Genomic DNA, 23,869 nt, shown 5'->3' with positions numbered 1-23,869 from the left:
TACAAAATACCGCCTGACCCTCAGAAATATACCTCTCATTTTCAAAATATATCGTGAATATGCATTACTAACATTTGGGAATCTCAATACTGAAATTAAAATTGTATGCAATTGTGAAATAAATTTATATACGATTGGCTAATTTCCAAGGCTCTCTTTATTTTATTGATTATACAAAACTAGTAACAAGTAAAAGTCTCTTTTTTTCACTTTTGCAGTAGTAAAATACCAGTTCCAGTATTTTGGTGCATTAGTTGGTGCGGCTGTATTTATTTACAAATTGTCTTGAGCGGGAAAAAGCATTGAGGAAATTGTTGGTTACGCTTATTTTTATAAAACAAGAAGTTACGCCATGTCTGAAACAGGACTACCAGACTATCTCACCAAGATCCAGGCCGAGGTCGAGAAGAGCCTGATGAGCATAAGCGATGACGGCGAGAAGGAATTGGCTCTCAAAGTGTATCAGACATGCGTAAGTAGGACTAATCAAAATCAAAACAAAAGCATTCACATATAATCCATAATCTAATCCATCCATGCAGAAGATCACCCCTGCGGATCTGCATCGAGAGTACAGCCCGGAGGAGGTGAGGGAGCTCTGTTTGCGTACGAAAGTACGCGTCAACCTGAGGAAGCACAACTGCTTATGGGACGCCAAGGAGTGGCTTGGTCGCCGTTTGGACAATCGCTCGGAGAGCTACATCAACCGCATGCTCATCAAGTCGGTGGTCAGGAAAATGGTGCAACCGTACACTGATGAAGAAGTGGCCCGTAGCAATCTAATCAACAGAAGTTGGCTAAAGAAGCGCAACAATATTCGACTGGATCAATGGAAGAGTGAACGTGAGTCCCAGTCCCAGCCTATTTCTGTCTCGTCTTTGGTGGACCTTTTAACGCAATTGGACTCGTCGGGGGATATGTTGCAACTGGACACTGAGCACCCTGAGCCGTTACCAGCCACCTTTGCTCAGCCAATGCCTTTATCTGTTGTCGAAGACACTGGAGAATATTTTTTACAGCCCCTCGCACAGTCAGGCGACTTTGAAAAGCTTTATATGGAGAGTCAGCAGGATTTGTGGGGCATTTCGGATGAGTATGACACTGCGGTAGTGCCACCAGAAAGTTAACTTGGTGGTTCGATTCTAAATCTTCCCGATTGGGTGGGTGTAGGCGGGCCTACAGATCAACTCAGATGGCATATCTCTGGAGGTCAGCAGACTGTCACAGTCTTAGCCAATAGGAGTGTGTGTTTTGGCGGATTGTTTATAAAATAAGCTTTAAATAAATAAGTCAAATAAATCTCAACTGTAATGTCATTGGTATTTTTGCGAGATAAATGTTATTTGGCGGGAACATTCGTCCGACAGTGAGGTAGCGAAAAGTAGCAGGTCGACCAAAGTATCGATATTTGGCGGCGTAAATGTGCTGTCTGGGCGGCGCTGCCAACTCGAGAGAGCGGGAACATTAGGTTCCATTCCCACTTACTGTTGGCAATAAAAAATTTGGATTCGACAGCAGTATGCTACGAAAAGTGAGCAGCAGTGATTGAACGATTGAATGAATTGATTAAAATTAGATTGAATCTAATAAAATTCTAGTTTTGGCGCTGAGAGTCTTTACTAGCTGGTAATATTAAATGGAATATCAAAATGAAAAATTGTTGTTGACTCGGTATTTTAGGTATATTTTTGAGTGCCATGCGGTATATGATTGAAAAATACACGGTCACACTGGGTTTCCGCTGACAGGGCGGCGCTGCCAACTCGAGCAAAATATATACTTCCGTTTTCATTGAGAAATTTGGTTTTGCATTTTTTCGTGACTCGCAAAAGTGGATATTAAGTGTTTAAAAAAGACTGTGGATTGTAAATTTAGTGCAAAAATCCTTTAGTAAACGGTAGGTTAAACAAATAAACGAATGCACGTGCATGCACACACCAAACGCACATCCATCCAGCTATTGATTATTTTGCCGTGTTCTGTACCCGGTACAATGCACACATACGCGTGGTACATGCATACGTGTGCGTGTATACCTGGCGGCACCGCCATCTTGGCAAAACACTTGGGCACACGCACACACACATACGCAAGCCATGAATTGCAGCTGTATTGCCTTGGAGACGTCTGCGGGACAATCGAGCAAAATAGAACCTGAAAATTTTCTCTTTCGTTTTGCAGCATTTGCTAAAGACACATAAGCATCAGAAATATGGTTGGATCACGAGTGTACGTGGGCGGTCTGCCGTACGGAGTACGGGAGCGCGATCTGGAACGTTTCTTTAAAGGCTATGGCCGGACTCGCGACATATTAATTAAGAACGGCTACGGCTTTGTGGTAAGTGTTTGCAGTGGAAAAGCGATTGATGAAAATCAATACCAAAATCATAATTTAATTTGCAGGAATTTGAAGATTATCGTGACGCCGATGATGCCGTCTACGAGCTAAATGGCAAAGAGCTGCTAGGAGAGCGGTGAGTTTCACGAAAAGCGCGCGTAAACTCTATCCTCAATATTCTATTTTTACAGCGTGGTTGTTGAACCCGCCAGAGGCACAGCCCGTGGCAGCAATCGCGATCGTTACGACGATCGTTACGGCGGACGCCGCGGTGGAGGCGGACGCTACAATGACAAGTAAGTACAGGCTGGGCTAAAAAAAGTCACCCACTTCATAAGCGAAGATTCTGTTCTACAACATTCCAGTTCAAGTAGAACCAGCCCCCATTTATTAACTTGTATTTCGCCTGTATATCCCTTCCACACCGATGCGATTAGCGATTTGTGTGTTTCAAATGTCTCCCGCCGCCAATGAGCGGTGTGGATATAATCTGAATGCTAGAATCCTCAGTGTGGAAGGGACTGAAAGACACTGACTTGCTGTTTTTATACTCTTGTTTTATCGCGAAGCGCTCCTTAGCTCCTCCTACTGCTATGAGAACTATAATTTGTACTGACATTTGCACGCTATCTTATGTAATTCTAATTTGTTTTGTTCCGCGCTATCCTACTATCATGCGTTCTTTATGTAAATATTAAAATATACATTCTATTTTTTGTAACTGTATCTGAGATGGAGCAGCGGAAGCAGCAGCAGCGCAGTGTCATACTAATTTGTAAATCCATTCAATTATTCACCAGAAACAAAAATTCCAGATCATCCTCCCGCTATGGGCCGCCATTACGCACCGAGTACCGCCTGATTGTTGAGAATTTATCAAGCCGCGTCAGCTGGCAGGTAAGTGCATTCATCACGCTCGTTGCTCAGCGTTTGGTTTTGTATCTACTGTAGCTTAGAACTTCTAAAACGAAGGAACGTAGTTAACACTTGAAACGGATCCGAGAAATCACTAATCCAATCCAGTCCCAACTTCTATATCCAACTCCGGTTTCGACTACTCTTTTATAATTTGAATCCTTTTCCCCCCCCCGTATTTCAACTATGGTGTACCCGTTTTTTCTGTTTGCTTCCGATACCCATTCTAAACCCATCCGAACAGAAACTACCGTTAACATTTAGTTATCACTAAGCTGTACAGTTGACCTAGTCTTAAGTCAAAATGTAAACCACTTTACTACATACAACTATGCTAAACTCTGGTACTGATCGGCGTAATCTACCCACAATTATTTCTCTCACACACCAACCAACTATACCGTACCGAACACCGAACAAAGAGTTTTTTGATGTGATGAGTACTGTTACTGCCGCGAGAGCCCAGCCCAGGCAGGGCTGCTTGAAAGAGTGAAAGAGTGACCTGACCACACAGAGGTACAGAGTCTGGCTAAAATGAATCTAAATACGAATCCGAAGCCAGATGTAATGACAATTAATATAGAGTTGTCGTTGTCATCCTCCCAAGATGTGTGGGCAAATCCCAGACACAGATAGACAAAGAGTGAGAGAGAGAGGGAGAGAGAGAAAGCACGGACGGCACCACTAGAGCATCGCATCCCAATAGACTGTGCTTCATTATCATCGTCGCTCCGCTTGGGTCTGAACAAGATGCGCCATCGCCCGCCATACCAATAACGAGTCAAACCAAAAACAGACCAGACCAGACCAAAAGACGATGGCCGACGCTGGCCTGAGGGTCCATTGCTGAGATTTAAGTGGTTCAAAAAATGCTGCCATGCCAAAAGACTAGCCTACGCACTGCTGCCAGTGCGTGTACACCTGCCCCACGTGCGTAGGCTTGCCTCTTGCGTTAGGTATTTAATTGTTAAAAATTTACAATTAATTTACAAAAACATTATGTAAAGAATTGTCAAATTCCTTATAGCAATTGTGAGTGTGAGAGGGTGCAAATCTGCTCGAATATGGTTAGAAGAAAAGAGAACAGAAGAGAAACGAAAAGAAGCGAAGCGAAGCGTTTTGTTAATCAGATGAGATGTTGATGATGATCTTGGCGACGACGATGAGATGAGATGAAATGAGAATGAGGATGAGCATGATGAAGCTGGTCGACTCGCGTAGAACAGAACGCACAAAACAGTTGCCACAAACGTCTAGCGCATCCGAGGTTATTCTCCTACCTGGTTCTAGCTTCTGGCTGAGGCTACTGACTAGACAACCCCAACCGCAACCGCTTGGAGCAGCAAGCACCTGCCGTATGTCGTCGTCACACGCGTCAGCAGCAGTAGCAGTAGCAGCAGCAGCAGCGCCCACGCCTCAGAGGCAGGGGCGGCTGTCCAAAACGTATTTCTTATTTTTGCAGTTCGTTCTGTGAAGCGGCGTGAGAGATGCACGCTGGCCACGCCTCCGCTGCCCGGTTGACTGCCTCTATATGACTGGTTGTGCTGCCCAAGTGCATGGCCACAGCACGGCCACTGCTCGCTCTTGACCACTAAATCCCGCCTCCGGCAACAGGCATCCGGCGACTGTGTCTGTGACTAGCGATGTCTGATCTGACTGTATCCCGCCGGCGACTCCTCCCTCCAACGTTGGCTGCTGGTCCAAATCTGAAGAGCTAATACTTTTTGCAATATAAAAATTATAAATTTGTACACAAAAATTATGCAAGATCTGGCTAAGGCTGTGGCGGTTATGCATCCATCCCCTCAATGTTGTCTGCCTGCCCGTGCGTACGTGCGTATTCTGGTTTCTGGCTACTGGCTACTGGCTGCCGCCTGCCTGGTTATGTAATCGATGTTCGATCGGAGCGCTCATGACTGCTCGCTAAACGCCCTTTCGATGAGGTGGTGTCCCCCATTGGTCCACATCTTACTAGACAGACAATCCAAACTCTCGGTGTTAAGCGATAACCATAAAAACGATGTGTGTGTCCGTCCTCTCTCTGAAAGCGCATTAAGTAAGAACTCAATTACAAATATATTTTTGTTTACTTTTATTTATTTCCAAAAAATATCAATTACGAAATACTGTTTGTTATATATGATTATCTACTTATGCCTAAGTTCTTGTGACGCGTGCAGCAAGGAGTATTGAATATTTCCCTACCCCCAACTGGCTGCTGGCTGATGGCTGCCGGGTGCCCACATCCACCTACATGATGAGGGTCAGTTTCCACTATAGGCAGGCGCAGGCATCAAAAGGAAAGAAGATACAGACTCGGGCACAGGCATTAAAAGAGGGACAGAGACTGAGGGTTAGGAGGCATGTTCCACTCATGCCACACACAGAGCGGGAGCGAGAGTCCGACTCCGATATGGAAATATTCAATCTACTTCATCTGCTGCATGCGTTCTCCTTTGATTTTCCACTATCAGATGCGGACTATAAGACATCTTGCACGACCCATAACTAATCATGTTCTTTCTCTTCCTAATTTGTCCGAATCTGCAGGATCTGAAGGACTACATGCGTCAGGCTGGCGAGGTTACCTATGCGGATGCGCACAAGCAGCGTCGTAATGAAGGGTAAGTTTTTAGCTGGCGAAAAATCCAAGCGCAGCTCTAACAATTATCTACTCTTGCATTGCAGCGTGGTTGAGTTTGCCTCTTTGTCGGACATGAAGACGGCTATTGAGAAGCTCGATGACACAGAGCTGAATGGCAGACGTGTGCATTTGGTGGAGGATCGTCGTGGAGGACGCAGCGGTGGTGGCAGCGGTGGTGCTAGTGGTGGTGGTGGCGGCGGCGGACGTGGTCGTTCTCGTTCATCCAGCTCGCGCTCACGTTCTCGCTCCCGCAGGCGTTCTCGCTCCCGTCGCTCTTCGCACTCGCGTTCCAAGTCTCGCAGCCGCTCCAAGTCCCGTGGTGGACGCTCCAAGTCCAAGTCGCCCGTTAAGTCGCGCTCTCGTTCCCGCTCACGCTCAAAGTAAGTAGAAGGATACGCTGTAGAAATAATTGTGTACTTATTGGGTTCGCCTTTGTGTATTTCAGCAAATCGCGTGATGTTTCCAAGTCGAAATCAAAGTCCCACTCGCGCACTCGTTCCCGTTCGCCCAAGCGTGAGCGTGATTCGCGTTCTCGTTCTCGCTCCATTTCGAAGCAGCGTGAGTCACGCTCCCGTTCACGTTCCAAGTCGATCCATCGCGACTCTCGTTCACGGTAAGTTTAGACGGATCTCAGATCCGATTGGCACTATATTGTAAAATTCTTTCTTTCGTGCTTTCTTTGGTTTTGTGTTTGGATGCACGTCTGTTCGTTCGTTCGTCTTATGCATAGTCCTTCGACCTTGGCTGCACAAAAACCCATGAAATAAATACTAATGTTCTCCTCGCCCCTCTTCATTGCAGCGATCGTTCCGCCTCCGTTGACAACAAGTCGCGTTCGCGCTCCCGCTCCCGTTCGGCCTCGCCTAAAAACGGAAATGCCTCACCGGACCGCAATAACGAGAGCATGGACGATTAGATTAGTTAGCTGTCCCATTAATATTAAAACACTTGATTTTAGATTTTTACTATAACTATTCTACAAACATCCACACAGACACCTTATCCTCTAACCCTGCGTCACTGGCACACAGACACACAGCTAACGATAACGAAGAAATCAAGCAACAAAAGAAATCCACTTAACATATTTTTTAATATTTAAAAATTATGTTTTTCGATTCGCCGCGCCACACTCGACACAATCCACACAATCTGCTGCCCCAACGCTGGGCACAAAACAATAGAGAAAAACCGACAGGGAACATTTAGTCGAGTGCTGCACAGCGCACATCGCAAGGCAAAACAACATTCTTGCCGATGAGAAAAATACTGTAACATATTTGTAGCAGCAAAAAGAACTTAAATTGTCTATACAAATGAGAAATTTCAATAAATACGGATACATATAAATATTAATTTTGTTTTTAATTAAATCTGTCTTAACAGTGAGTCAAATTTTTAAGAGAAAAGCTGGGCTAATACTTGAGTCACAACACAAATTAAAGTCGTCAAGCATGATATTTCAATATCGAAAACAATTTTCAGGAAAATGGTGCACCTAAATACGCTGGCGATATTGAGCAACATCATTTGAAGACTGAGAAGACATCAGGATACAAAAAGGCAGGCTCCGGACTTCACCTTCGCTGACACTTTACCTTTTAAAACGGAGAGTCTGGTGCTCCGCCATTCGCAAAATGTTTACTTAATTTATAAATTATGCTAACAAAAACCCAACAATCTATAAAAATTGAAAACGCCATCAACTACTCATATATAAATTAGTTTAATTGTTGTTTTTTGTTTGTTTGTTTGCAATCCTGGAATATAAGTATATTACAAAGTCTTATTTTATTTGATTAGCTTGAATTAAAATTAAAATTTCCTTTTTGCTCTTATGCTGAATTTAAAGAATACCAGCGGGCATTTTTTTTGCCACAAGTACTGGTTGCAATTTGTTATATATAAATATTTAAAATGTTTAAAGAAATAATTTTCATTACAAAAATTTTACATTTAAATCAAATAGCAAAAACTAAGTTTTAAAACTTGCATAGTTTTCTGCTGTAACAATATATATCATTATTTGAAAGTAATATTATTCATTTGAATATACATAAACACCATTCATATATACATATACAAAGCACATAAGGACAAAAAAGATTTTGAAGCGTTTGACGTCTCGAGTGAGCAATGGAAAAAAATTGCTTTTTGCAAAATGCATCGACTAACTAACTAGAACAGATCTTGTGAACTGTATTTTAAATACAAAATGCTGTGAACAAATTAACAAATGCCTAAATTATTTGTTTTATGATTTGGAAATTCATTTCGCCATTATCTACAACTAAAACTAAATGCACACTGCATAAATGCGACTGGGGAGGTTCTGGTCTGAGACTGTATGAATCCACATAGTGGATTCGGTCTGCAACTCACGTACAACGTGTGTACGAGTCGGTTCTTTGGCACATCGTGGAGACACTTGAGCACTGGAGCTGCCTACAAAAATGTTTTGTGAGTGGCTGAAAAGCTACATTAGTATTTGACACCTGGTTGGATTGGATAAGATTTGCATTTTGTCGACTACTAGCTATAATATGCGTACACACTAATCGTAAACTAATATCAAGTTTGAAGTCAAACAGTACATAATTAGTAATCAATATAAGTTGGAATAAAATGGATTATTAAATATTATCTAACATTGATCCGTTATCAAGTATTTACAGAATTTTAATTTGATAATTTCTATGCCTTTTTTGATGGTAGTCGAACTATGTGAGTAGATGCGGTTTTCGAAGGCTTTTCCAGCAGCAAAGTGAAACCCGCAGTTGTTTCTGTGGAAGGCAGCACCTAATATGCATTACAATGTGTGTTCGAAAGAAATACGAACATTGTGGGAACCGCTTCATAAACATACGAGACACATCGTAATCGTTTTGCATAGCTTTCACCTTCTATCTCCTCTCGCTCGGAAATGGCAGTGGTTTTACTTTCAATTTTATAGTGCTCTAGTTCTGTAAGTATTGTAAATGTATGTAAACATTTAGATTTAGTCGCTAGGCATGCCTACTGCAAGTTTTGTTTATAGATTTATGCACTAATTTACATTGTAAATGCACATAAATAGCATCTCGCGGTGCGCACATAAATTGCGCATTTTCAATAGATAATCCTCCCAACTGCATGTCTCGTCCTACATTCGGTTTCGAATCTAAATAAGTTTTAAGTACTATTAGAGCCTTTTTATCACTTTCAAGTTGTAAGTCGTTTTTTGTTTTGGCGAGGGCAGGTCCAAGGGGTGGGGCCGCCACTTCGTTGTTCCTGCTTTCTGCTCCCCCTGTTTATCCTCACTCTGCGATTGCTCCTCTCCTGTCCTGGCTGCCACTGGATCACCTCGTACTCCTCCTAGATGCGAAAAGATAGAAGTGAGACATTGCGCTTGAGCAATTGCTGTGGCCGCAAGGGGGAACCGCTGCTCGCAGTGTCCACCATGTCGACGCCCATGTAGTTGCTATCCATGACACCGCGATCCGGCATTGAGTGCACACTTTGTGTATCGTAGTCGTAGTTTAAATCCTGCATGGGAACAACCTCGGGCAGAAGATGCCTTATGTGTGTGGGCGATCGCTGTAGCCTGTACTGATTTCTGTTGAAAAAGGAAGCGTTTGGGTAATAAGTGAGCAATGGAGAGATGGAACAGCTTACTCTGTATCATTGTTTCTGCCTAAGTGGTTACTCCTGTGTCCACGTATGCAAATCGATAGAAATGTAAGGTAAAAGCATTTGTGTGCATTAATAAAGCGATGCGAAAACATTGGAATATATTAAACAATGTGCAATAGACATGTGTTGACCATTCTTAACAATCTTCTATAGATAATTGAAATGTAAATAGATTAAAGAAAAACAGTTCGGTACTCCCACAAGTCCCTTGAACTAAATAGAGTCTCCTGATTGGTTCAGATTGTGGCCTTCCTTAAAGCGTTATGTCTTTTCTATTTCTTTATCTGTCATAATAGAGCAGGAAACGTCCTCACACCCTCCGACGCGTCTCACGCCAAGCACTCCAACAACAAGTGCAACGTAAATTGGCCTATTCATAATCCTTTTCTTTTTTTGACGTGTGAGAAAGTGTACTGCTACGGATTACATACTTTTTATGTCGGTTTCTATTAAGACACACACAATGGCACGAGCACATGGATGACGCACTTGATCCGTTCAGCGATTGGCCGTCGTGTCCCTCGTAGCCGCTCAGTATGGACCCGTTGGATGTTATCACATCGCCCTCCAGCTTGACAGCCACTTGCAGTGCCTGTAATGGATATCGGCATTAATTATTATATTAAATTACGCAGGAGTGTGCAGAATGTGGAGTAGAGGTTGAGTATATAGCGTGGAAAACGTAGAGGGGGCTCAGTTTTATTTTATTCGGGACTGGATTTGTGTGGCTGTGGCGAGAGTGTGTGTTTATGTGGATGTCGGTGTTGTGGCTGTAGCTGTGGCTGTTGCTGTTTCTGTTGCTGTAGTTGTTCAGTGTGGTACAGAAGCAGGTGGTGAAGTTGTGGTTGTAGTTTAGAGTTAAGTCTAATATATGGGAATCGAAAACTGCAATCACCTCGTTGGTCCATAAACTGGACTTGGACATAAACTAAGCTCGCGTTTTTTTGCATTTTGATTTGTTCGTTAAGTCAAAAGCAACCGAAAATATGCCAAAAAAGAAAATATTAATTCGTTTTACATTGAGTTGCTCTCGTATTGGCCTGCATTGAATAAATTGTAGAAATTAATTGGTTCCAAATACAGTACAAAATATTTATTTTGCAAATTGCACAAAAGTACTTCAAAAATGATTGAAAAAGATACCGAATTAAGGTGCATGATTATCAAGAGTAAGTCGGTGTGGTGAGTGTGCAGCAAAGTGGCAAGCAGATATTCAAAGCAATTTAGAAATAATTTTAACAAGTTTCTGAAGTAAAGGTTCAAGGTTCAAAGTTCAAGATTCGACATGAGAGAAATGAGATGGAAATTATTCGAGTAGAATTGCAATAAACGTAACAAAGTTGTACATAATCTATTGTCAAGATTCTACACAAGTGAACAGGTAGAGCGAAGCTTTGATATTAGGATAAAACTGGAGAGTAAAGCGATTCACTACACTACCAAGGGAATTTACAGCGAAACTGAATTATCTCGACTTGGTAAATGTACTCGTAATTGTATTAATAATCATAGGAATGACCAAAACAGTCCTCAAGTCTACGGTAACAAATGAGTTGGTTGCATGAGTTGCTTGGAGTCCGCTGTGACGGCTCTGATCTTCTCACCTGCATGGCCTGCGCCTCGTCACGTCGCTCATCCTCGGTGTTCATTGTAACAAACCTAAGCACTAACAAGTTCAGCGATGCGGCCACGATTGCCAGCCCAAATAGTATAAATATCAATGCAAACATCACGTACTCTGGCTTTCTATTCAGTGCGTTGTCCCTCTGTAGGGCTACCATATCGCCAAAGCCTGAAAAAATAACAAGTAACCATTATCTACTGAGTTTTGATGGATGGTGGGAGCTCTTACCTATTGTAGTTAAAGTAATAAAACAGTAATATACTGAATCAAAGTAGCTCCAGCCTTCAAATTTTGAAAAGGCTGCAGCACCGCCCGCTATCGTCAGCGAACTAAGCGTCGTCACAACGCATATGAGGTCCACCTCCGAGGCGACAGTTCGTTTGCAACGCAGCGATGTGCGAACTGCTTGGATAACATAGCTGTGGAAATGGTTAGTTAGGTATGCAAGCATCAGTAGGGGGTAGACAGTGAGCCAACCAACCTGCTCAGTCTATTCACTCTTTCTCCGATGCTCTGGAACATAACGAGACCCAGGGGAATACCCACAATGGCATAGCACATGGTGAAGAGCTTCCCGCCCACAGTGCTGGGTGTTGAATGTCCATAGCCTGCTCGCACATAAAAGACATGAATAATTCATTGTTAAAGCATAATTAACGTGACGACATGGTTACCTATGGTAGTTAGCACTGTGGTTGCATAATAGAAGGCGCCGGTGAACTTCCATTGCTGGCCGGCCTTGTGCGATTCCGATTTGAGCACCACCGTCTCCATGACTTTAAAGTCTTCCGGCGAAATGCTGTACTTGCGTATTATCATGTCCTCGGCATCTGCAATTGCAACCAAATTACACGAGTGCTTAGCTTGTGACGTAACTTGCAATGGCAATGGCCTGGGCCCGGGCCCGGGCCGGGCCGGGCCGGGCACTCACCTTGCAGCGCCTCCCAGCGACGCTTCTCCGTTTCCGATTCAAGTGCGTCAAAGACAGCGGCTCCGACTAGCAGATACGTAAATGTACACACGATCAAGGATATCGTGCGCACATTTTGTTTCTTCATTCTTCATTTAGGCGAGGGTTATTTGTATTGGCAATGTGGCATTCACTGGCGGCGCCTCCGCTTGCGGTATAGCTGCTTACTGCTGCTGCTGCGGCTGCTGGAGTTCTGGCTGCACCTGCAACTTGTCCGGCCGCTGCCTTCCATATGTGCCACTCGCACTGTCCGCTGGTACTGTCAGGGGCTCGCTTGTTCGTTCAAAGGACAAACTTTTTAAATTGGGTTAAGCGCCAACAACACGACTGACACCTCTCTTGCACTCTCACTTGGCTCTCTCCTCTCTTCTCCTGCCGCTCGCGCTCTCTGCCACGTAACGGTTAGTCGCTGCCGCCTTTGCGGCACTGGCACTTAAGTTTTTGGGCACGGCACAATTCACTTAGCACTTTCCTCCTTGTCCTGATTGCATTACAAATAATGTCTCTCGACTATGAATCTGAATCTAGTCATTTAGCCGCAATGGGAACCTAGTGGCCTAGTGGCTGCACGGTCACAGCTCGCAATGGATGCTGGTGGTGCTTTCACCGTTGCCGTGGGCCTTTGTCCTCGTCGCGTTCGTTGCGCCGTCCATGTCCTTGTGTTATTTATACTTCTGCCACCTTTGATGCATTCCATGCTGCGACTGCGACTGCAAGTGCAACTACCTCCTGCCCCTCAGTTGTGGTGGTCTTCCTTCTGGCAGAGGACGCAAAGCTTTCAAGGATGCTGCTGTTGATGCTGCTGCTGCTTCTGACGGTATGTCGCATGCACAGCGGTGGCATCTCGTTGGCGGGGCTTTTGCAGTGTCCTTCGGCTTCACTTACGCCGCACTTGCCTTCAACCGGGGTACAGACGGAGAGGGGCTTCTGGCTGCGTTGGGTGTGTGGAAATGACATAAATTAGTCTTTATGGCAAGTTGCACTGGGGCAAGCTAAAAATAGATCCCAGTGTGTGGCAACGGCTGGATGCAATCTCCTCTCCACATCCCGCCTAATTGGTTGCCTCATTGATGCATCGCACTAATCTATCATCATCCACATCCTGCTAAACAAAACTATACATGGCCTATGCCAGCCCACACACAGCTCGCGTACACTGAAACAAGTTTTCGTTTTCCAACATTGGCCATCAATATCAACACAGCACTTCATTTTTCTCGGAAACTAATATAATAAACCAAATTATTGAAAGTTGAACTGCGTCGGTTTTTTTTTCTGTGTGTGTACCCAATGCAAACATGCAAATTACAAATTTATTTGTACGCGTCCTTCGCAAATAAGCGCCTGGATTTGTGGACGCACTGGCAACTGGAAGCTGGCAAAGCGTGAAACTGCTAAGCAGGCAATTTCAGATTCGGCGGTAACTGTATTTGGTGAATTATTAAAGCAACGGGATAATGAGAAAGCAACAGCCAGAACGAAAGCTCCAGCGTAGCAGTAAATCAGAAAGTGGCTTTGAGCTTGTGTGGGCTGGGGGGCAGTGGCACGCTCTGCGGCCAGAACAGAGCTTCTTATTGACTAACAATGGAAACGATGCGGCATCTTTTAAATTTGGCCATCCAATAGCCATTGCAGTATCTCTGAATTATTCAAGTGCCAACATACTCTCGAATCGAGCATTCATATGCTCGTGGAGAAGAACTTTACTTTGTGTGTGCGCGTTGAAGCTTACACGCATACACACATTCATGCATACCCGTGCATGATACACAGAACCACGCACTCGGTATTCTTTTTAATTTATTGGGTAACCAAAATGTTGGTCCTGGGCCGTGTGGGGTCTGTTGGGGTGGTTTGCCAGCATTTGTACACACACAAACACACACAGACACCAGGTTCGCAAAGGATGCCACAACACACACAAGCGTGCCATGCCGCGTCCAAGTCCGCCCTTAGTTAACTTTTTTGTTAGTTTGCCTCAGCATAAGGAGTACTCTGCTGTTCGCACGGCCATTATCCGCATTATTTGTTAACCTATTTGCCCACCCGCAATCGGAATCGCGCAGCCTCCCCCACCACAGGACTCCATTCTGCTCTTCTGCCGTGCACTGGCAATGACAGTGACACTATCAAGAGCTCCTCCCTCCCTCCCTCCCTCCATCGCATCCACTTCGTCTATCGCAGTGCCATTCATTTGCTGTATGCGTCTGCCCTCGTCGCCTGTCGAGAGCTGAGCGAAAAAAATACCGTACATCCTCCCAGCTAGCACACATTAATGCCATTCCATTCCATTCCCTTCTATTATTATATAAAACACACACACATACACATATTCTCAATGCCTCGACAAATTAGACAGCGTAATTGCCAATTTTCGGGAATATCTTCGTTACCGAGATCCTCTTATTTATCACTCGAAAATTAGTAAAATTTTCCGCCTGGTAATTTTTTCACTACAGCTCAATTTGTTCCTTGGCACGCACAGTTTCGGTTGCGTTCCGTTCGCAATGCACGCGACTTTAGCTGAGTTTGAGTACTGCTCTGCTACGGCGCACAAACTGACAGTTGGGGCTGCTGGAGCCTGTGTCCTGTGCGGATTGTCAGCTTCAGGGTTGAGTCGGGCATCCCATCCAGCCGCGCTGTTCCGAAATGCCGTTGCGCTTTTGCTCTCTAAAAGCTTTCTCGTTAGCGTGCTGTTAGGCGCAAGCTTTAATCGTCATTTGGGGGGAATAAGAAAGGAAGCAACCAATTTGAAACTCGAAAATATTTATTTTATCTTAGAAAATTCGTTCTTTAATGTGTATTAATTATGCATCCCTGCTCCACCTCAATTAGGGCCATTTATATTTATGCTGTCGTCAGTCTTCTCCTTGACCATCCCACCTAATGGCACAGTGACCCAGAAGCCGGGGACGTCCGTCACTCGAAATGACCGCAGTTTGGTTGGGAAACGAAGCTAAATCAATTTTTACAATTTAGTACAAATAATGTTCTTGTGGCCTGGCCATGAATTAATAATTAAATGCATCAAATGTATATGCATGCAGGTTTAAATAATAAATTAGTGCTCCATGGACTCTGGGGGCAGCACAATGTTACAGCCCAGCAGGCCGCGTCCACTCCATGCTTTTGGCACCAACAGCAGATCCATCAGCTGCTCGCCGCGCTTGACTTTGAGCTGGACGTTCTGGTTCTGCATGTTTCTGACAATCTCGCCAATCTGGCCGAGATCTCCCTTAAAGTTGTTGCCGTTAACAGAGCCAAAGCGGCAGATGCAGTCGCCAACGCGCAAGCCCTGCAAATGGCAAATGGAATAATCTTAGACAGGATGTAGGCGCATTGTGTGTTGGGTTTTAGTCCTACTCACCGCCTCTTCAGCCGGGGAATTAGGGCTAACAAGATTGACCACAACCATGGGTCGAATATCGGGAGGAGCAACAATGGATCCACCAAACGCTCTGTCGCTGTCCAGTTCCAAGGCGGAGGCACGATTCACCAACTCGGGGTCGGTGGTGGCGATCTCACTGTGGTACTGGTTGAGCAGGTTCTGGATTTGGTTCATCAGCTCCTTGTGATCGTTCTGCAGGCAAATTATCGTCTGGCGGGCCTGGCGCACCTGGTAGACGTCGATGTCGTTGCGCGGGAACCCTTCGGCGTCGATCAAGGCACCGGTCATGCCAACATTGTCGTTCTGAAAGAATTTTTGTGATGGCATTGTTTAGCAATCAGCCGCTGGAGCTTAGTTTACTTACTGCAGCCAAAATCTGTCCATTTCTACTGATTTGAGCCTCCAGCTGCGTTTTGGCGGCCATTAGCCTCTCCAGGCGTTCCTTGGTTGTTATTCCAGTGGCCATGACTTGCGTTTTGATTGCTTTAATCGGTGGGGATTCTATAAATGTAATTTGTGTGGTTAGCCTACTTTTTCCTCTGTCACTTCTTGCATTTTTTAACAACAATTCTCAGCCCTGTCGCCAGCCCTGGTCGCAGTGTCAGTTTGACATTTCTGTACATCGATACCATATATCGATATTCTCCATAAACTCACTTGAGAGTAAACACAAAATGTACAAATTTTGAGAATTCGAGAAATCTGAATCTGTTGTTTTGGATGTATTGGTGCGAATTGATTAAAAAAATAAACACACACGAAACCAGTGGGCCCACAGCGCGTAGCACTAGCCAGCGCTTGGCCAAGATAATACACGGAAGTACACGGCCCCTGTGTGGCACAAAAAAAGGTTTTCAAGAGCCGTTTTCGGAGCCAGGCGAGCCGCTGCTTACGAGCCCTACGAAGTGCTCGCACCGCTCCTTGCCGTCGTCAACGTCCGATCATATCGGTGAGCAGAACAGCGCCCTCCTCTGACCCGCCCTCCCCGTGAAACGAAGCACACAATGTGAGCGGTGGGCTGTGGGCAGTTCGGAAGTTTATGCAATGTTCTAGTTCTAGCCCACGAGACGGCGGCGGTGACGGGGATACGGAGACGGAAACAGAGAAGGGAGCAAGGAGAGAGAGAGAGAGAGAGCAGAAGAGCGTCGTATTGCCGTTGATTACATATATAAACAAATAACACATAGGTATACCTACAAATAGCGTGTGTGGAGCAGAGAGTATCCAAATGACTGTGACTAGCACAAACACAATGGAGGCACCAGTCAAAGCAGGACATCCACATCATCATCATCAGGGATCAGGAGGAGGCGGTGGCGGCCAGCAGCTCGGCTCCAGCAAGTCTGTCGAAGGCGCCGGCAAGGAGCCGCTGGAAGAAGACGGTGTGGACGATGAGATGACCGTGCTGCTAGACAATACAAACTTTCACTATGACACGGCATCCGAGATAGACGAGGCCTTTGTGGAACTCAAGGATGGTGAAGCAGAGGAACCGGCAGATCGCGTTGCCGTTGCGGGAAGCTTCTACAACGAGCCCGAGCTGCTCGAAGAGCATCCACATCCTCAGGTCACTTGGCTGGATGACGACGAGATCGAGACACTGGATCGCGTCACCCTGGACATGGGCAATGTGTTCTTCAATCGCGTCGACAGCCAGGACATAATCTATCAGCAGAAGAAAAAGAACATCAAAATGGTCGGCAAGTACATAATGGGCGATGTTCTCGGAGAGGGTTCGTACGGGAAAGTGAAGGAGGCCATGAACTCGGAGGATCTGTGCCGCCTCGCCGTCAAGATACTCACGAAGCGCAAGCTGCGACGCATCCCCAACGGCGAGCAGAACGTAACGCGAGAGATCCACCTGCTGAAGCAGCTGAAACACCCCAACATTGTGGAGCTTGTGGATGTTCTCTACAACGAGGAGAAGCAGAAAATGTATTTGGTGATGGAGTACTGCGTGGGCGGACTGCAGGAAATGGTGGACTATCAGCCCGACAAAAAGATGCCATTATTCCAGGCGCACGGCTACTTCCACCAGCTGGTCGATGGCCTGGAGTATCTGCACAGCTGCCGCGTTATACACAAGGACATAAAGCCGGGTAACCTACTGCTGTCTCTGGATCAAACACTAAAGATATCGGACTTTGGCGTGGCAGAGCAATTGGATCTGTTTTCGCCGGACGACACATGCACAACGGGCCAGGGCTCGCCAGCATTTCAACCGCCAGAGATTGCCAATGGCCACGAAACATTCGCTGGCTTCAAAGTGGACATCTGGAGCAGTGGAGTTACACTGTAAGCATTGCCTATCAACTCTAGAAGTTTCTTTAATAAGTTTTCATTTGCAGCTTCAACTTGGCTACCGGCCAGTATCCGTTCGAGGGCGATAATATCTATCGCCTGCTGGAGAATATTGGACGCGCGCAGTGGGTGGCGCCCGACTGGCTCTACGAGCTGGACCCAGACTTTGCCAAACTAATTTTAGGCATGCTGCAAGCAGATCCCAGTGACCGCCTCTCGCTGCAGCAGATACGCAAGGAAACGTGAGTCGGAGCTGTGTATGCTTGGTCTTTGGCTGTTTGTTCAGCAAAATGATTTATCTTGCAGCTGGTTCATTGCCGCACCGACGGTCACCGGCCCACCGATACCCATTCCTCCATTAAAAGGCGACAAATACCGATGTTCCACAGTACTGCCTTACCTGGAAGCCTATCACTATGGCAGCGAGCACGACCAGGAAGATGTCTATTTCACAGAGCACGATGTCAATCGTAAGTGCTCTCAATCCATATACAATATGTGACTGATAATCTTTTTTTTTTTTGCAGAGGAGCTGGCGCGACAAGCTGCAGCGGCCGCGTCTGAGATACGAGCAAAACAGTCAGCGGCAGCCCATGCTGCCTGCCACCCGTACGAGCATCCCTCCACAAGTGCCGCTGCAGCAGCAGCAGCATCGGCCAATGGCAACAGAGACGAGATGCCGCCCAAGAAGAAAGGATCGGCGCTGAAGCGTCGCGCAAAGAAGCTAACCTCCTGCATCTCGGTGCGCAAGCTGAGCCATTGCCGCACCTCGTAGGCTGGCCACGCGAAGAACCTTAACCTAGCTGCTAATTGTAAAAGAAAGCATAACTTCTCGTTAACAAATTGTGAGCAACATTTTGGTTTTGTTTTACCCCATTTTTTTCGCGTTTTTTGTTTATGTCCTACTACATTCGCCGAGTATTTTGTAGCTATAGAAGAAAGTAGGCATGCTAGAGGACCCCAGCAGCAGCAGCGGCAGCGGCAGCAACGCCACCAGCAGAGACTCAAAGTCATCTGTTGTGCGGCAGTCGCAAGCCGAGAGTTATACATATATCCATGTGACAATACTGTGTATTATATGAATCAAATGAATGAGTAAATTAGTCGTTACTACTGATGTACTGAGCATTGAAAGAAGGATCGTGTCGTGCCCAACGATCGATCGCAGTGAAGTGCACACAAACACACATAAAAGATAAAAGAAAAACCTGTTCAAATGAATTGAAAATCGTTGTTGGCTTCGTTATATTCTTAATACTCATCAAATAATTAGACCATTTTTCAGCCGCCGATGAATCAATAACTGCTGGACAGTGCACAGACTCGGAAGGCCCAGGCTGAGATTTTTAATATACAAATCTATCAATGAAAAAAATAAAAATAAATAAAAGAGACAAATACAAAACACTGCATTTAGTTTACACACCTTACACGCACACACTCGTAAAGCTGCTTATTCTAATTCCACAATCTGTAGCCTGGAAACCGGCAGCACTGCTGTCTCCATCATTGTAACTGGCACTGGCTTGTTCTCCATTAGCTCGGCCATGATGAACATTTGGTGGTAGTGTGGACCCAATTTGGAGAGTTTCCTTTGCATCAAATGCCGCAACGTGTCCACATACTGAGGCGGCACCTTGGCCAAACTTGTGTTGCGCCAATGCAAACCATTGTTGTCCACATGGAACAACGCTGGCGAGGGCACATGGTCCTTTAAGTAGTTCCAGATGCACTCGCGCAGCAGCAGGGCAATCTGCAATATAAATGTGGGACAACATGAGCAATGCCGATTGATCTGCTTAGCGCTCTTAACTTGCCTCAGCCGACTCGAAGTGCTCAATGATGAGATGCAGATTGGTCAATGGGGGCGGGATCAGTTGGCTCATGGCCAGCAGCTGCAGCAGCTTCTTCGTGCAGAGCATGAGCTCATCATTCGACGCAGTGGCCTGAAATTTGTTGACTGAGAAATTCTACTTCGTTAAAGGTTCCCTCAAATTGCTGTCCAATGTCTTACCATTTTTGCCACGCCAGTGATGCAAGCACGTGGCGCACAGGGCTCGCAGCAGCACTGACGAGTAGCAAAGAGCCGGTCTGTGGCCCGCGATCAGACCCAAGACCGCCCACAGAACTGGGGACGTTATGAAGGCACGCCTTATCTGCATATCCCTTTCCATGGTAACTTTAGTAAACTCCTCGTCCGGGAAGGGCAGGCCATTGTACATGACATCCGTAGAGACCAGCTCCACCAGAAGCAGTGAGACCAGCGAATAACCTTCCACATTGTTGGGTTTATCCTAGGAAGCAAGAAGGGGAATCATGCATGAATGATGCATGAAAGACACCAATTGAATCGCTTACCAAGTCGGCACAGCAGGCATTCAATGCCTTTAGATACAGAGCTTGCGTTTCCGCATCGCACGTTCGTTCATTTGTTGGCAGCACTGGACGCAGGCCACGCCCAATGATGCCCGAGTGGAGCACCGAACGATTCGAGTTGGCCCCCGAGCTGGTGTGGAGGTTTTGCAGAATGAGCAGCTCATGTTCGGGTATCTCCAGCTCGTCCAACTTGTACTCCTCCAGCTGGCCCAACAGATGACCGTGATAGAAGAGGGCACCCTCGACAAGCTCCCGCAGACACACAGTTCGCGCAATCTTGCGGGCAGAGCATTGCCGTTGCAGCAGGGCATACGATCGATGAGCAGCCGCCGCACGACGTATGACGGCTGAGGAAAGAGATTAATAGTTGGCTTGGCTTTTCTTTTCTTTGCAACTTTCATACTTACTTTTCTCGGTGAGACCCACAAAGAAATATTTCACGCTAAGCACCGCCAGCTTGAGGACTACTGGAGTGCGCAGCACATTCTGGGAGGATCCACCATCAATATTGTTCAAGAGGTCCACAATAAGATGAGCCAAGCGCATACGGCATGCATCCTCATCATCGACAGGGCTATGGGGTGAGTTTGTGTGCGAGTCCGGCTCCGTTTTGGTCCGCTTACCATAACCATTGCCATTGCAAATGTCCGTGGAGAGGCCCTCGCGCTTATTATTATTGGAATGTTTTAGCCTAAACTTTGCCGCACTGCTCTCGGCTGCATCCCTGTCCATTTTCAGGACCAGCTTGTTGACGGTGCAGTCAAAGATTTGCACGATCTTGGGCAGACATTCGTTCAGGGCTTGGGTTAAATGTGTGGACCTAATGTTGGCAGCAACATTCTTGCTCTTGTGCATTCTGTGGTGGAAAACTAAGTTAGATTCAAGTGGAAAATTCATTCGCATAAATTACTTTGCCAGCGTATTGAGGTTGGAGAATGTATTGTACGCTTCTGTGGGTGTGCCTGGGGGCACGGGCAAACGGTTGTTCACTTGCACGTGCAGGGTTATGTCCTCCAAGACCATTTCGAAGCCAGGCGTAAAGCCGGGAAAGTTCACCACGCCACTTTGTCCGCCAAGCAGCCGGATAAGGGCACCAATTCCATTTGGATTCTGTGCATAAGATTTCCTTAGCAGCTGGGATATCGTCTGATAGTATATATGAGGATGTTGAGAGGCTAAACAAGAGAGCAGAGGGATAATCATCCATTTTGTGGGGCTACAGTTGTGCCGCATACTCACAGACAACGAGCAGCAAACGGACAGCCGTCTGCTGTTCGAGTAGGTTCGTGCTGAGACAGCTCTTCCAGAGCATGTACTTTGTCTCCTCATAGGCAAGATCTGCCAGAAGGGGGAAGTTGCGTTGATTGAGCACCCACTGCTCCAGCTCCTGCATGGAGTTATCCAGAAAGTCCTGACACCACACAAACTTCTCTGCCATTTTGGCGGCCGTAATAAGAATCGTTGCACCGTGCTCGTTCATCCGTAGCACTGCGTTATTGAGTGTCGGCTGCATGTCGGCAAACATCTTGTTGCTCAGCCAAAGCGGCGACTTTTGTATAATCACTTCGCACATATCCTCAGAGTCTGCAGAAAGAAAGCGAAAACATTAGCAAAAGAATGGGGAATGCTTTTACTCCTACTAACATATCTCGACGAGCACATTGACCAAGCTTTGGAGTATCGCATCTGAGTAGTTTGTGGTGATTAGTAGAAACGGAACCACAGCGATATCGAGCGGTTTCTTTGGAGCAAAGCCGTCCTTGAGCATCTCCCGGAATGCGGCGCGCAGCTGCTGCTCATGACACGACGTCATGTAGTCCAAGATGCCGGCCTCAGAGTCCAGATGACAGCGATAGTCGTCCACGAAGCGCTTGATGCCACACTGAAGAATCTGCATTATGATTTTGTAGGGAAAACAACCGCCCAAGCGTGCCACAATCCAATCAAAGGTCATGGGGAATCGGTGGAAGGCATTGAGCATTAGTTCCACGCAAGTCTCTTCCTCGGCGTTGGTTAGCTTGCGAAAGCAACTGTTGATGAGGGTCATCAGGCCGTGCATGGCGCTGCATTCCAGCCAATAGTTGCAGGATGCCGTGATGGTCATGCGTCGCTGCGTATATTTGTCCGAGAGCTTCGCCACCAGCTCCAAGCTCCACATGGCAATCAACGGTGGCCAGGCGGGCGGACCTTTCCACACCATATGCTGGAGCGCTGTCTTGACCATGTTGAAGCTCTCGTAATCTTGGGCACGCATCTGTTGCTTGCGGTTGCCGCCTTGCTTCACCTGCGACACCGGCAGGCCCGTCTTCTGGTCCATCATTTCGGGCGACACATACAGCTGCACGCTGATCTCGGCCAGAAGGCCAAAGTACTCAAATACCAAATCCCGCGTCGATGGCAGCTCATCAAGGAAGCTCAGACTGTGAGTTACAGATTGGATAAGAGAATGTTTATTTGATTTGATTTGTTTGTGGGAATGGGGCAAACCTACGAGAGCTTGATGAGTGCGGGATTTGTCAGTAATTGTGGGTTGTTGTGGCCATTGCTGATTGACTCTATGAAGTGTTTCAGCTGATCCAACAGAGTTTGCCGCAACATTTTTGTTATATCTTTATTTATTTATTTTATTTAATCGCCACAGCGAATAGGATTGAATGGCTCATTCCGAGTGACTGTTCAAACTTAACACACTGAACGCCCACATTTTAAATAGGTAAGCACTTTGTCCAAATTGGCAAAATAAAACTGCTTGTAAATGTTTATTGTAGCCACCCATCCCCCTTGTTCACGAACAAATTCAATTGGGCACCGTTTCTTTCAGCTAAACTGCTTTAAACATCTTTAAGTTTCATTAATTTCACCCATGGGTCAACAGAAGGTTAAGCGGTCTCGGTAAATGACATATTTACTCGATTTTAATATTCTGTTTAATATTGCCATACAACTTAGACTCTCAGCGGTGGAACTACAATTTTCTACGATTATAAAATACATTCGCCACAAGATTGGCTGGCTTTCACGACTTCCTTTTGTTGGAATGCTTAGTTTAAAACTAAAAGGGTCAACCAACAACCTGGCGAACGTGCTCAATAAATACAAACACAGTTGTATCGGTATTTATATGCGATAGACGGAACCTATCGGTGTTTTAAGAATAATTGCACTTCCAGTGCTGCCCATCACCACGTTCGATAGCGCGCCAACCAATATAACCATTCAAATCGGTAATAACCAATCGATCAACTTGCGCATAAATAACCAAAAATTTTCCATAGGCTAAAATGCATTTCATTCGAAGCTATAGGGAGAGGGATGGTGCTTATTTCAAGTCACTTTGCATTTGAATGTACATTTATGTGAAAGAAACAAAGTTCAAGTTTGCAATGAATTAATTTGAAATCAATCGCTTCTTATCATGCAAATTTTCAGGTGACGTTGCACTTAGTGGTATTGATGGTGTTGTTTCGGTGCAGACTGCTCCACTTGGAACTTCAAAATCCATCAATTAATATTATTTAGCTCAATCGATTGGTTTCTGTGTCAACTTGACTTGACCTTGATATAATTTCACGATGGCCAGCCAATGTTCAAATGTTCAAATCTCTTGCGCAATTTCTAATATCTCTCTGTTTTTATATGCG

The 23,869-nt window shown here is 45.7% G+C and overlaps 6 protein-coding genes across 10 annotated transcripts; 3 read left to right on the top strand and 3 right to left on the bottom strand.

Moving 5' to 3' along the window:
- The first annotated feature begins 202 nt into the window (after positions 1-202).
- Positions 203-1,237, top strand: LOC117589619 (telomere-binding protein cav-like). The gene is made up of 2 exons (XM_034281705.1): positions 203-472; positions 543-1,237. Exons 1-2 carry the CDS (start codon positions 353-355, stop codon positions 1,125-1,127), a joined length of 705 nt encoding a protein of 234 aa, XP_034137596.1. The 5' UTR covers positions 203-352; the 3' UTR covers positions 1,128-1,237.
- A 502-nt stretch (positions 1,238-1,739) lies between these two features.
- Positions 1,740-6,943, top strand: LOC117589617 (serine-arginine protein 55). 4 transcript variants are annotated; one of them, XM_034281698.1, is made up of 9 exons: positions 1,741-1,897; positions 2,182-2,338; positions 2,404-2,474; positions 2,530-2,634; positions 3,154-3,235; positions 5,804-5,877; positions 5,942-6,277; positions 6,343-6,510; positions 6,699-6,943. In XM_034281698.1, exons 2-9 carry the CDS (start codon positions 2,213-2,215, stop codon positions 6,811-6,813), a joined length of 1,077 nt encoding a protein of 358 aa, XP_034137589.1. In that variant the 5' UTR covers positions 1,741-1,897; positions 2,182-2,212; the 3' UTR covers positions 6,814-6,943. The 4 variants fall into 4 exon arrangements, with proteins under 4 accessions (XP_034137591.1, XP_034137589.1, XP_034137587.1 ...); XM_034281696.1 differs by having other exon boundaries at positions 3,139-3,235; XM_034281700.1 differs by lacking the exons at positions 5,804-5,877; positions 5,942-6,277; positions 6,343-6,510; positions 6,699-6,943 and adding an exon at positions 3,676-3,705 and having other exon boundaries at positions 1,740-1,897.
- A 2,278-nt stretch (positions 6,944-9,221) lies between these two features.
- LOC117589614 (two pore potassium channel protein sup-9) lies at positions 9,222-14,715 on the bottom strand. The gene is made up of 9 exons (XM_034281691.1): positions 14,491-14,715; positions 12,125-13,094; positions 11,868-12,023; positions 11,675-11,801; positions 11,422-11,612; positions 11,174-11,361; positions 10,001-10,161; positions 9,552-9,584; positions 9,222-9,492 (listed from the first exon to the last, which is right to left on the bottom strand). Exons 2-9 carry the CDS (start codon positions 12,249-12,251, stop codon positions 9,252-9,254), a joined length of 1,224 nt encoding a protein of 407 aa, XP_034137582.1. The 5' UTR covers positions 12,252-13,094; positions 14,491-14,715; the 3' UTR covers positions 9,222-9,251.
- A 240-nt stretch (positions 14,716-14,955) lies between these two features.
- Positions 14,956-16,114, bottom strand: LOC117589528 (26S proteasome non-ATPase regulatory subunit 9). The gene is made up of 3 exons (XM_034281521.1): positions 15,916-16,114; positions 15,531-15,854; positions 14,956-15,458 (listed from the first exon to the last, which is right to left on the bottom strand). The coding sequence occupies exons 1-3, from the start codon at positions 16,015-16,017 to the stop codon at positions 15,225-15,227; spliced, it is 660 nt and encodes a 219-aa protein (XP_034137412.1). The 5' UTR covers positions 16,018-16,114; the 3' UTR covers positions 14,956-15,224.
- A 117-nt stretch (positions 16,115-16,231) lies between these two features.
- LOC117589527 (serine/threonine-protein kinase STK11) lies at positions 16,232-18,977 on the top strand. Its single transcript, XM_034281520.1, has 4 exons — positions 16,232-17,846; positions 17,900-18,094; positions 18,159-18,322; positions 18,380-18,977. The coding sequence occupies exons 1-4, from the start codon at positions 16,780-16,782 to the stop codon at positions 18,625-18,627; spliced, it is 1,674 nt and encodes a 557-aa protein (XP_034137411.1). The 5' UTR covers positions 16,232-16,779; the 3' UTR covers positions 18,628-18,977.
- A 92-nt stretch (positions 18,978-19,069) lies between these two features.
- LOC117589526 (integrator complex subunit 5) lies at positions 19,070-22,894 on the bottom strand. Of its 2 annotated transcripts, none has more exons than XM_034281518.1 (10): positions 22,720-22,894; positions 21,873-22,648; positions 21,468-21,812; positions 21,139-21,403; positions 20,636-21,084; positions 20,211-20,575; positions 19,867-20,146; positions 19,670-19,812; positions 19,279-19,605; positions 19,070-19,211 (listed from the first exon to the last, which is right to left on the bottom strand). In XM_034281518.1, the coding sequence occupies exons 1-9, from the start codon at positions 22,824-22,826 to the stop codon at positions 19,306-19,308; spliced, it is 3,030 nt and encodes a 1,009-aa protein (XP_034137409.1). In that variant the 5' UTR covers positions 22,827-22,894; the 3' UTR covers positions 19,070-19,211; positions 19,279-19,305. The 2 variants fall into 2 exon arrangements, with proteins under 2 accessions (XP_034137409.1, XP_034137410.1); XM_034281519.1 differs by having other exon boundaries at positions 19,284-19,605.
- Between the last annotated feature and the right edge of the window lie 975 nt (positions 22,895-23,869).

Source organism: Drosophila guanche, unplaced genomic scaffold (assembly GCF_900245975.1).
Source record: "Drosophila guanche unplaced genomic scaffold, DGUA_6, whole genome shotgun sequence".
Taxonomy (NCBI): Eukaryota; Metazoa; Arthropoda; class Insecta; order Diptera; family Drosophilidae; genus Drosophila; species Drosophila guanche.
Note: the sequence above shows the minus strand (reverse complement) of the source record. Positions and strands in the feature narration are given on the sequence as shown.